Source organism: Gymnogyps californianus, chromosome 1 (assembly GCF_018139145.2).
Source record: "Gymnogyps californianus isolate 813 chromosome 1, ASM1813914v2, whole genome shotgun sequence".
Taxonomy (NCBI): Eukaryota; Metazoa; Chordata; class Aves; order Accipitriformes; family Cathartidae; genus Gymnogyps; species Gymnogyps californianus.
Genome location: NC_059471.1, coordinates 79,418,934 through 79,432,776, shown reverse-complemented (window position 1 = coordinate 79,432,776; position 13,843 = coordinate 79,418,934). Strand labels below are relative to the sequence as shown.

General features: G+C 36.7%; 1 protein-coding gene across 3 annotated transcripts in view; it reads right to left on the bottom strand.

The window, feature by feature from the left end:
- Nucleotides 1-13,843, bottom strand: part of STS (steroid sulfatase) — a 106,949-nt gene that overhangs the window by 14,960 nt on the left and 78,146 nt on the right. For all 3 annotated transcript variants that reach the window (XM_050910793.1, XM_050910808.1, XM_050910800.1), the window contains 2 exons: nt 13,683-13,842; nt 10,955-11,076 (listed from right to left, as the gene is read on the bottom strand). In XM_050910793.1, the coding sequence (XP_050766750.1) occupies nt 10,955-11,076; nt 13,683-13,842 (282 nt within the window). The remainder of the gene's footprint in view (nt 1-10,954; nt 11,077-13,682; nt 13,843) is intronic.

Below are 13,843 nucleotides of genomic sequence, written 5' to 3'. Positions count from 1 at the left end.
AATGTATGAAGACTCAAAGTTTTCCTTTAAAGTTTAAAAGTGATCATTGCAAACATGGCTCCAAACAGAATTCTATGTGCTTTCTATATCTGTTTAAAAAAAAAAGCTATTCAAACGCTCTGTTTCAGCATGACACAACAGCTACATTTTCTTCTCTTCCTCATTCACTTGATTCTAGCTTTGGTCTTCTTATGCTGACCAGCTCTGTTAGGATTAATTCTTCCAGATGTTATTTAGATTTTTTTAGCAAATTCCAAGCTTTTATGGCAAAACTTCCCTCTCACAGCACAATTCAAACCATCATCTTCACTTTTGTGAAATATATGTTTCTCCTCATACTTACACATAAGCTTATGCCTTCACGGCATACATACAAATAGTCCTTACTGATGAAACTGATCTCTGGAAAAAAAAAAAAGTTCTGTTTATCTTTGGCTTTCTTCTAAGTCGCTTTTTGAAAACTGACCTGAACACTCATGGGCTACAGTTGTTTCTGAATCATAAAGATATATGCTCCTAGAGCCTCTGGCTACAGCTGAAAATTGGCGTTACTAGCAATTGCATTGTTTTCAGAATCCAAAAATCATTGTCAACTATAAATACTACAAGCAGTCTACCACTCAGTATTACAGAACTGTCAGTATTGTCCTCTATAGGTGCAACTCTAAACTTTTATATAATACTTCTGAATCAAAATTAAGTTTGAGGATTAGGCTTTGAAAAATCAGACAAAAACATGATATCGTATAGTGCCCCTGATGCAGGTAAAAAAATAGGAGGATCTTTCACGCAAAAAGCATTGTTTTAGCTTCTAAGTTAGGTATGCTGCATAAAACAGAGAGGGAAATGCTACAGCTAATTCCATTTTTATATAAATGCCTGAATATCCACATGCAGGAATTGCATTTTCCCTTAATACAACTTAACCATGTCTAGGACAAACAAGTAACAGCTGATTAAAAGCAAACAGCAATGTAGTTGCAACAAATCCCCATTTGCTAGGCTGAATGTTGGGATAATTTGAGAGATGAAGAAGAGAAGTAAAGAAAGTGCATGAAAGTGCCTCCATTCCCTCTCTGTGATTAACCTTGTGTATATGTATCACAGTAGTGTTTTAGCAGCTCCACCAAATAATTAACTAACAGTGCTGGCTTTTGGAAGATAGAAAGTATTTAGAGTTTGGAACTGGGCGGGGAGGACACTTTGTCTGTTCAGAAAAAAAAAGAAAAATGTGTGAATCAACTCAAACCTTCCAAAATGACAATTCTATCGGGAAGGGTTAAGAGTACAGAATTACATTTGGTTTGTAAGCAGCAGCAGCACAGTAGATCAAGACATTGTTGAGCCCAAACTATAAAGCTTTGCTGGCTAAGTAGTTTTGCTATCAAGGATATGAACTAACACTAAGATAACTACAATGCTTTTAAGACTGAGATTCTATCTCCACTTGTAACTGAACAGGACCATATGGATGGATCAGAGCTACGGACTGAAAACCTGCCTGTACAACATCCTATGGCACTGAAGAGAGCCCAGATAATAAAATTAAGTGAATCTTGAAGACTCTACTGAGTCTTGAAGGTTCTACTCTTCTCACTGAGCAAGCGAGATGATTGAGAAGCTTGCTTCTGTGATATAATACCATTTAAAAATGAATGTACAACAGACAAGTAACAGATTGTAAATGAAAAATTAGCACACACTTGGTAATGACAAAATTATCTTATGGATGACTAATATTTCCTAATACTAAAAGGGTCAGCCTTTATTGCACTAGTGCTAATTCTAAGTGCTAAATTATCATGATCTTTACGGGGGTTTTATGGTCTTGTTGACTTTTAATGTTGTGACTGCACCATGATTTCTAACTTCCCCCTCCTACTATGAACAGTAGAAACCTATTTTGCTTTAAAATGCCAATGTTGAAGAGGAGTGAGTGAGCGAGTAAGTCTCACAAATGTTTGCATTAGAGTCCCACATCTACGAGACCATGGAGTCAGTAAAAATAAATGTATGACACTTATTATTCTGCTGAATATGACTGAACTGCAGCTGGAGAATTATTTTCAATAAATTTCTGGGTAAAACTTTGAATAAATTTGAAAAATGTCACAATCTGTAGGAACTTGTTCTACACTACTTCACGGAATTTGCATTTCTACTAAGAGGTCATTGAAAGCACTATGACAAAAAACTTCTAGTGAAATGCAGTCTCTTTCAGTTTCAAAAAGCTTTTACACAAATCCATCTACAAAATTTCCCTACTAAGAACAACAAAACAAGAAACAAATTTAAAAAGCTGGATTTTTTTCTTCCTTTTAGTTTTAGGAAACTCTGGATGTCTTAACAAAAGATACTTGAAAAATGTAATGCATTATGTGTCCTCTAATAGTTTGAGACCACATAAAAAGCTCTGAAATCAACAGAAAAGTCACTGTTTGTACTGAGATGTGAGCTTTTCTCAGGCTGAGGACATTCACACTGATTATTGAATATTTCTGGCTGTGTTGTCTTTCCAAAATACTGATCAGGACTTACATTCAGAAGCAACTACATGGTACAGAGTGCACATCATCCACAGATGCACACTGGCCTCCAGCATATTGTCCAAGTGCACCCACCCTCCGAGATCTGTTTTCTTCTAGAATTATTTCTTCTGCCTTTCATGGCACGGTCTTTTATGGCATACTGAGAAGTCATCTTGCTCTTGACAGTCAGGTTTCCAGGGAATTTCTCTAATAAACAAATACTTTGCTATATTTTCTAGGAGTAATAGGATGTTAGAGGCTATAGCACACAGAATACTCTATGCGGGTTGAGCATGCATTAACTACTTCCCTTGAAGAACATTGCCTAAGACGACATATGCCATTTGAATCCAATTTTAAAATTAGGATGAATCAGCGTTATGTTCTGAATGTAACATGCAGAATGCTGCAGGCTCAAATCCAACACTGAACTAAAGATATTTTTGGAAGTGTAATGCTCCAAAAATTGTTAAAGACCCACTTTTTATGTTACTTGGTAAGCTGAAATTCATTTTTGAAAGTTGCAGTGCCTTTTTATCTACTCTTTTATATAGTTGTTGTTATCTATATTTGTTTTGACTACTGCTAACTTTATAAATAGATAAAAAATTATCAGACAGTTGTTCTAACTCAGACATTTTTTTTCTTTTTAAGTGTTAGCTGTGGAGTATACAGAAAAAAATCCGTAAGATTTTTCTTTTGTACTGTCACAAGTGCATGACACAATATCTGACAGCAAGCCATTCAAGCTGAAGTTTAAATAATACTGAATTAGCTACTTTAAATGCCTTTGCCTTTATATGATCACTGAAACCTGTCAACCTTTCTCTGTTCACTAAGAACATTACTAATTTAGGTCAGGATATCTTGGATTCAATAGACCAGTATGCTATGGTTGCTATTTTTATATGAAGAAAAAGCACTACGATATGATCACTGAAAGTCTGTGTGTATAATGTCAATGTCAAAGCACATTTACCATGGTCTTTCACTGGGGGAATGGCTCTCTGAGACAAAAGTGTTCCTACATCAATTTTACTATGACTGAAGAAGTCTATTCTTTCTAGCTAGAAAGCAAAAATTCTTGTGACAATAGGAAAATCTTACTCCTTCAAATGTCCATCCTTTCTTTCTTATCATTTCCCATCTGTTCTTTTCTGAGAAAAGATATGAGGTTGGTACAATAAGATTTGATTAAAAAAAGATATTTCTTTGTAAGAAAACAAAATGTTTCCTTGACAGCAGTTATAGTCACACGGTAGTATTATCTATCCCTTTGAATATGCTGTGCAAAAGAAGAAAGTCCTGGATCAAACTTCTATTAAATTTACCTTCCTTTGTATTGTTAAACAATGAAAGCAAGTAACTATAACAGCTGGCATTCTCAGGGTCAATGTGAATCCTTACTAATCTGTAACAGCATCCTCTAAGTCCTTTGTTCACCACAGAGAAGGCAAGTAAACCATAAATGGAAAAAGCTCCTCAGGGAAGCAAGCAAAAGAATAGGAAAAAACTAGGTAAGGGTATGGGTTCTGCCAATGGGTCTACTGGGTATGACAAGCACATCCCACAGTTTACATATGAAGCTACCATAATGTTCATTCACCATATGGCAGAGAACACAATGAAAAAATTGCTCTCCTATTACTAAGAAAGTAATGAGAAAGAGGGTGGAAACCCACTTATGAGGCTTCAGAGAATGTATGAATTGAAATTTCTTGTTTATATTAAGGAAGTAGAAGCAATATTAAGAGATATCTTTAAAATACCGAATATTTAGAGATATCTCTAATACTTTCTACTTCAGAGAAAACAGAACTGTTAATTTACTTTGTGGATGTCTGAATGATTATGTTTCTTAAATGCTCTAAGATGACTGAACAAGAAAGGGCTGGCATTTTCAAATATAAGTATATTGTCACCACTTAAACTCCAAAATATCTCTCATATACAAACTGATGCATTTCCATTTGCTAGTGAAAACCACTAGCCTCACCTACCCTCACACTGAGAACTTGACCGTAGAAAAAAAGTTTTAAGCTGGTTCTATAGAGCTTCATAGAGGTTTCCCAGTTTTTGCTACCTGCCTAGACTCTGTCTCCTGCACTTTCCCTCTCAGGACAATACTGTGTTCACAAGTTAGCGTTCTTTAAGCATATGAATTCAGTTTACAGTTTTTAACTATTAAGACTCAATGTGATATTACCAAAAATGAAGCTGAGAATGACATTGTAAATAATGCAAGCCCTCTTAATTAATAAGGTAACCCTTATTACCCCTTAAGGCATGCATATCATAGTCCTTTCGAGAGGTAAGGAAAAGTGCAAGGTATTCCTCTTCTTACTTTCATTTCTTCAGAAACAGGTCTTATTTTAATTCCATTTCACAAGAAAGGCTGTACCCATCCAAACCAGAAGTTGTTACAAAATGGCCCTTCTGAGCAGATTTTTCCTGCTTTGTCCTCTCTTTATTATGACTCCAATGTCTTTAGTCAAACTAAACCTGGAGGAACCTCTTAAAAACCCCCACTATTCTGTAAATTTATCCTACATATCCAGTTTGAAAATTTCAAAACAGAAAATATTCCTCTCTCATTCTCTTTTTGTTTGGTTTTTTTTTTTTTAACGTGTAACAGCTGAAACTGCAGAAAAGACTAAATGAATGACTGGGAAGATCCCATCATCCCTAGCCAAAGAACAAAATATGTCTCATGAAATATTGTAGACAGTTGGATGCTGGAGGACATTGCAACAGCCAGGACTCAGAATAGCTATGAATTCTGTGATAATATAGAAAGAATCCCTGGTTGATGAATTTAATTGAACTATTTTCAGTAATGCAGTAGACCACAACATACAAGAAACTCAGGATAAACACTAACTGAAATGTATCCTATTTGTTAAGTGAGGCAAAGTGGAAAATTTCTCTGTAAAGTTTTTCAGTGAACTTCTACTGTCTTTAAAAGTCATTATATCTGCATGATAATCTAGTTTGGTTCTATTGTCTAGTGTGCTTCAATTTCACTTGCCATAGCAAGTCTCTTTTTCTTTTGTTTACTGAATGACATTTTCCACTGAATAATGAAATCCATTTTGAAGTAGAAAAGGTGAAGTGCTGCTAGTAAAGTCACTCTAGCATTTATCAGAAACATTAGTATATTTTTATTAGTAGTACCAAAATACTGTGAAGATTATTATTTCTTTATAGTACAGACTGTATTGCATTATGTTTCTCAATGTTTATTACACAGGATTACAATATATTTCCTCCTTATCAAATGAAAATTTTGCACACAATATCAGAGGAGTCTGAAAGATGCAGTAGTTCCATTCAACTGTAGATTTGCCCTGTATCTGATGAATTCTCTTCTTATAATTAAGTTGTCATAGCAATGCATTTTTAATAGTACTGATTCATATGCCAATAATGTTCTGGAGACGGAGCTCTTGATAGTTTTGTAGTACTCAGTAATGCTAAGTTATAACTTTAGCAAATACACAAGTACCGGTCTACTTGCAGAAGAACATATGATCAGACTTAAAATAGGTCAAAGCATAATCTGACATACACAACTAACAGACAGCTACATAAAAGTTTGGGTGGCTCAGCTCAAGAAAGTAAAGGCGGATCCTACACCTGCTTTGTTTTAAATGTAAATGTTTAGAAAAACCTAAATGGTTACACCTTACTAGGCAGAAAGAAAAGTTTTGTTTTTTCTTCCAAAGGTGTTGCTTTCGTGTATTGGTACTTATATGGTACACCAGGCAGCCGTGGAGAATAAGCATTGATAATGGGAAATCACAGTACTTTGCTGATGCTCTTTTAGCATGTCTTCCTCTCTGTATTTTTAACAGATCAGTTAAATTACACATATTTATAAGGTTTCAAAATAACAGGAAATCATCGTCCAAGGACTAGGACTGTATGTCTTGGCTGTTTCCAAGGCACTGATAGCAAGTGTCAGCATGCACTAGTCTGTGAGAGCGAGACGCGAATCATCAGCAAAGAAAATTGCCTGATATTCCGTTCCTTTTTTAATTCAGAACGTGAAGAATAATGTGCATTATTTTTTAGTATCAGGCAAAAGGTAAGTGAATCAAAGATAGATGAAGAAAAAAATGGTGATAGCTTATTTTCTGTGGATGAGAAAGAGGAGGAAAGTAGAAGAAAGATTCTTTTCCTCATGTCTCTCTAGAAAGGATAATGCTTAAATTTTGAAGTGTTGGTTGAAAGAGTATTGTGTAGCATATATCCTCTAAATGTTCCTTCAAAGGGCTGATGAAGGAGAAAGTATATTGTGAATGCAATAACCTACCTAACTAATATGTTTCAATGAAGATGTGTATTAATTTGGTTATGAGGAATGCTTAGCCTCTAAATACATAAATGTAAAATGGTATTTGTTCACTCTGAAGTTTCTGACCTTCCCTGAATGATGTGAGAAACACACCTGCTTAAGTCAGACTCTAGAAGCTTGCAAGCAAGGGAAAGGTGTGCAAGCACTATAAATTTAACATATACTAAATTTACCTGTTTCATATATATATAGCCTGAGTCAAAAATTAAATCAAAAAAAGGTTTTTCAGACTGAAGCACAGTGGAAATCTAACAATGGCAAAGATAAAGTTACTAAGGGAACTGTGGAGTGATGGAGGCAACAAGGGACCAAATGGCTAAGCAGAACTTTTGCTTCCCTCTCGCTTCCTGGTGTATGCATTTTTCCTTAGGATCAAAGCTAATCCTACTCTTTGTCTAGGAAAAAAATTGCAATATGCAAGCTGAAGCTGACATACAAACTAAGACTTCCCAGAAAATAAATATAGTAAGAAATATGGGAATATATACATTAATAAGTGCATATATGCAATATATGCACCTTTACCCTTTATTTAGAATGGATTGTACTTTACTTAATAAATAAATAAATAAATAACATTTTCCTTAATAGTTGTAAGCTTTCTCTTCTATGAATTTCTGGCTGTTGCTTTGTTCTTCAAAAAGCGCATCTTTAAATTTAAAAGAACTTACACATTTAATGAAGGGATCAGCAGTATATAATGTAGTCTCAGACTAGCTGGACAATTGAGTCCTTCTAATAAGGGCCCCTTCACTAGAGCAGTGCAGAAGATGCTGAACATGGCTGGGGTTATTAATTTCACACTACCACAGTTTCTTCTGCTAAGCCTCAGGTCTAATGGGAGGCAGAGCTGGTCAGCATTTGGCCCATACGTACAGGCATAATCTGCAGGTAGTATCTTCTCACACAATTCCAAAGTAGCTGTAGTCAACCTAGTTAACTATCTGGGGAACACAGATCAAGAACAACACAAGTCTTTCCTGGTCTAAAAGATCATTTACAGGACACAGAAAGAGGTAACTGTTCCTTGGTGACTTTTTTTTCAAGAATTTCCTGATTTTTCTTAACTAAGGAATATCACCTCTTCAAGACTATCCTTAAGAATATTAAGTATCAGCTTCTGGCTGTCCTCTGTGAATTAAGTGATATTCGCCTGACTACAGTCATTGGCAAGGTGCAACTAAAAGATGAGAGGTCCTGCAGTCATTTCTGGATACTGGAAAATGTGTGTGCTCATGGAGGAATGTCGTACTTACTTAGGCCATAAAGCGTGTTAGACATGGAATATTTGTAGATTTAGGAATGGTGATCCGTTTATACCCAAACCCTGAAGACTTACAGCCTTGTAATTGATAACAGTAGCATGCTGAGGTTAAGTGAATGTCGCATAATTTTCCAGCTTTCTAGTCCGTCTTTAATGAACATGGCCTCATTCACTTTCTTGGATGTATTCGTAAGTATAGGGCATAAGCTGTTGCTTTAGGATACTTCCAATTTGGTTCTTTGCCACTAGGCAGAAGCTCTGCAACATTTTGAATTAAATGTTTGAAAATAATTGCTTCTCCAGAAAAAAAAGAAAAAAAAAAAAAGCTTTGCATTATATTTCTGCTTTACTTGTGTTCATCTTCACATACTAAAATATCACTTAATAGTAGCAGAAACAGTGACTGTGGATGGACTCTGAAATTAGCTGTAAAGAGCGAGCTGTGGTGGGTGGCTAGAAGACAATAATACTCTAACTAGTAATATAATGCACTTTGAACTTATCAGTTGCTTCATATAGAGCTGCTAAGATATCAGAAGAAAAAACAACCATACTCTTTTTTCCACATGAGTACCCACAACAATGCAGACAGTATCAGGTGCATACAGCTGTAATGCAAGTATATTTATCTCTATACAACAGTAACACATGGGAGAGAGAAAAACAGGGGCAAACCTTTAGCCGACTGCAACAAATATCTTTACAAATATGATTGCATTGTCTACATGGAAAAGGCATTTTTGAAGATCTGAGACTGGACAAGTAAGAAAGAAGAAGGTGTTGAGCACTCCCAGGGGACTGGTACAAAAGAGAGTAGAGAGGAATATCTGGCTATTGCCTACTCTCACACTACAATGTAGGCTGACAAGGTAGTATATAAAAAATTCTTTGTGCTGGTTTTGGCTGGGATAGAGTTAATTTTCTTCATAGTAGCTAGTATGGGGCTATGTTTGGGATCTGTGCTGAAAACAGTGTTGATAATACAGGGATGTTTTCGTTACTGCTGAGCAGTGCTTACACAGAGTCAAGGCCTTTTCTGCTCCTCACCCCACCCCACCAGCGAGGAGGCTGGGGGTGCACAAGGAGTTGGGAGGGGACACAGCTGGGACAGATGACCCCAACTGACCAAAGGGATATTCCATACCATATGATGTCATGCTCAGCATATAAAGCTGGGGGAAGAAGAAGGAGAGGAGGGCTTTCAAAGTGATGGCGTTTGTCTTCCCAAGTAGCCGTTACACATGATGGAGCCCTGCTTTCCTGGAGATGGCTGAACACCTGCCTGCCGATGGGAAGTGGTGAATGAATTCCTGGTTTTGCTTTGCTTGCATGTGTGGCTTTTGCTTTACCTGTTAAACTGTCTTTATCTCAACCCACGAATTTTCTCACTTTTGCCCTTCTGATTCTCTCCCCCATCCCACCGGGAGGGAGTGAGCGAGTGGCTGTGTGGTGCTTAGCTGCTGGCTGGGGTTAAACCACAACTACCTTCCATACAAAAATCAGCCCAGTGTTATGAAAATGTTATTACCAGGTTCTGGGTGGGCTTTCTCTTTTGATTGCCTTGGAGAAAGGATAAAGGGAGAATCACAATCTACATTGTTGCCCCTCAAGTAAATACAATAGACTAGTCCTTCATCATTGCTCCCCTTCATTTCCCATTAAACTCCTCTTCAGTGAATAACAAAGCTGACCCTTTCCTCAGACAAGGGGTACTTCATCTTGCAAAGGTGCATGTTTGAGAAAAACAGCTTCTCTGCCTACCTGGAGCTCTGCCTACTTCTCTCCTCATCATGACGCAGAATAATTTCATCCAACCTCAGATAAAAAATGGTACTAGATAAACACATCTTCCATTTGCTTGGTTATTCCTTATGATTATTTATCAAATGCAAGATTCATAGGCAAAGTAGTGGTAAATAAATGTTATATGTAATATTTTCCCTTTTCCTAGTTTAAAGTCCAAGACAGGTAGTTAGCCTACAGATGACCAAGAAGACAAAGTTTCCAACTCATTTCAAGTTTGCACATTAACTATTAAGCAAGTCCTTTCCCAAGGTACTTAAACCAAAAAATGCTACACCAAAGCTTGTCTTGGATCATCATTTTGAAGCTGTAACACAAGTCGTCACTTTGTCAACTGAGATGAGACAGATATGTGTTTGACTTCATTCAGCACAGAGATTTTTACAGAAAGGGAAATATGCTTTAGTTAATGTGGAAGTTGCTACCAGAAACAGCGAGCTGTTAGTTAAAAAGGAGCAAATCAGTGGGAAATGCTTTTGTCCTTGGCCTACAAAGTGGAATTATATCGTTCATAAAAAGCATGAAAAGGGACCCTATAATACTGTATTCCTTTATTGGATAATTATGACTTTGACTCAGTGATTCTCCTATATTTTGCTATCCCAATAATAAAAATGGCCAGGCTGACATCATACTCATGCTGTTATTCAGCAAGCCATCCTATCACCTGTACATTTTCAGGAAGATGTAACAGTTAACCTTGGCTACTTCATTCTGTAACACAGACTCTCTCTCAGGCAAGTTTAAAAAAAAAATAGTTTCAGATACCATAGATCTCACTATTGTATTGATATGTAACATTAATGCATAGCAACAAACTGATGTCAAACAGTTAAATGGTGAATAGGCACTTTCTACCAAAAAGAAAAGTGAAAAAGAAGGTAAAAGGCTAGATATTTTAAACAATTTGTTACTATAGCCCAAGGCTTTTTCCTGATTCTTTTCAAGCTGCATGAAAAATTATATGAAATATTTAAAATGTGAACAGGCAAGTTTACTTACTGTTTCCTGGATGCCAGCGCACTGCATTTAAATATGCATTACAGTAATGGAAGAGAAATTCATGCTTGGATCGGGTAACTTTTCCTTGAAGTAAGGGCATCAGATCATGTCCATCAATAATTCTGAGTAAGAAAGCATTTCAAAATCAGAAGAATAACCCAAACCTCACTTTACTGAGAAGATATTATAACTCTGCATTTCCACTACTTAAAAAAATAAATCTGAACGGCCACCTCCAGTTGGTCAGTTCGGAGAAAAACCTTCAGGTGCTCTTCCCCTTTGATTTTTACATTATTTAAGAAAACATTAATTTTACATTTTACCATGAGGAATGTTGTTTCCTCAATCCATTTTTATCTTTTTTCTTTTTTTTTTCTGAGAAAGTGACCAGACATATGTGAATAAATTGCTACAACACAGTCCTTCAGGTATACCTGCTCAAGCTGTTTGGGAGTAGTCTGGCCAAAGTAACCCTAAAACAAGAGAAATATATGCTGTGCTGTGTTAGCATCCCCGGAAGTAATGGTAAGAACTCTGTCCAGCAAATTATGTATGCCAGAATTTAAGACAGAACTAGTCATTTCAAAGTTGAAAATGAACTATGTTTAAATATGTGTTTATCAACTACACACGTACACACACACAGAGAGATATATATATAAAAATTCTCTAAATGCTGCTGGACAATTTCAATCGTGCTTTGAAGGAGTCAGTCAATTTACATCAAAATGGAGTTATAAAATAAGCAAGGCATTTAAATGTTTCCATAAATTAAGCTTTGAATTGCTGGAATCAGCTGGCAGGGGAGAAATCACAATCTGCATTTTTGACCTGGTGTGAATTACAAATTTTACAAGAAGTTTTATAGGAAATTACTTTTTGCTGACATACAGATCAGCAGGTAGTTCTTTTTTAAGCATTTTGAGCAACATCTCATAAAAAAATTTTTGAAACTTCTTAAAAGTTTAAAAATGTCTCTGTTAATTTTCATTACCATGTAAAACCCTTTTCACATTAGTGTAACTACTACAAGACAGGTACTAACTTCATTTTTTTTAAGCCATGAGCTACATATGACTATGAAATTCTTGGCAGCAATTGCATGCAACAGCACCATTTTGAGTAGGACTCTTCTCAAAGGATGGGCAGGAAAGCATCCTGGAATTCCTAAAGCTATGTTGTCCGATAACTCTGCTTTCTGGGTGCATCCCTGTCTGTGGAGGTCTGTTGAATTAGAGTCTTTCCCACTTTAAATTTGTCGTGTTTTCTTGCCTGAGTAATGTCTTGCCCCTGTAGGCTTGCTCACTATCAAGCTGAGAGCAGGACATATGCATATCTATTGTACACTTTCTGTTCTACAGCCTGTTGATGGGGAAAAGGGTATCTCCAGTAATATGTCTCCAGTACTCTTGCATTCCCACAACTGCTGGTTTCAGGGGGATATATGAGACTTTTCTTTCTGATGACTTGTTTTTCTTCTTTAACTAGGAGCACCTCCTCCTTTCCTTTCTAACCTGCTCCCTCCCAGTGACCGAATCCTAATCATAGTAATTTCTTTTATTTCTCAGGAAGAATTCAGTGGAGTGATAGGAATTCAGCTGCTGGATCAAAAATGCTTCAAGCTAGTCCATGACCTACCATGAAGCAGTAATTATGGCATCTAGTCTACACAGAAGAATCAGTGGAGCAACTTGCAAGTGGAAGTTACATGAGTATATTGGGATTTCTATCAAAGAGACCAAAATAAAACATTGGTGCTTAGTCTTCACTCAAGCAGTATGAAAACAAAGTGCATAAGATCTGCCCCCATTAAGAACAATCTGAACTGCTTAGGTTTGACAGAGTTACTGCTTGTAGGGGATCTCTCAGGACCAGTCTGACTAATTTTTCATGTCTTACACATGTCCTGCTCTGCCATTTCCTTCAAGCACTCAGCGAATCATCATTAGCAGAGTGTCTCTGCTCACCACTGGTTTTCCCCACGTGGATTCTAGATGCTTTGTGCTCAAAAGCTGTTCGTGTATGGTAGATGCATTCAAAGCATATGCATATCAGCAGGTTTCTCCACTTATTGGATTTGGATGGCAAGAGAGTTTAGGTGGAGGCACCTTGCTGCTGAGACTGGGTATCTCCTGAACAAGACAAAGCACAGGGATGTAGGAATGTCAATAAAACATCTTAAGAATTTCAGAAGTCCAGTGGGTTTTCTTATCAGGGTCCATAACTCTGTATGGGATTATTTTCACTAACTCGGTAGAGAACAAAAAAACCTGTGAGAAAAGCCTAGCTGGTATTTTGATGTGTTGTGTTATACTAAGCAGGCCAAGGTTGAGCTCATCAAGTTTAAAATAATTTACACTTGCAGTTCCTTTTTCTACCACGTTCACTCATGCAGAACAGAGTCTTTTTTTGATACATTCATTTTTGCTTTTAGTAAATAATTTTAGGCCTGATTTGACAGTATGTTGCTCTTGGTGGTATTCTCTTATCTTCTTGCTGCTTGGTGCTTGTTCTGCAAGTTAAGCTGTATTTACAGACAAAGTTTCTGTAAAATATATCAGTATGTCAATATGAAAACAGACAACATACTACTGTAAGTAATGACAAAAAAGTGCTTTTAAAATCTAGTTTTTTCTTTTCATTCTCCCCTCTATCTTAATAGACATCACCAGAATGTACAAAACGCTCATGAGACTTTCTCTAAAACAGAGATAACTACAGAGCATACCTGTCAGTGGGTAACTGTGCCTCGGCAAGTTTGACTATGGTAGGAAATATATCCATGTTACTTGTTGGCTCATCAATATAGGCACCAGCCTGTATTACTCCAGGCCAACGGAGAAGCCCTGGCACACGAATACCTCCTTCCCAGTTCATTGATTTTCCACC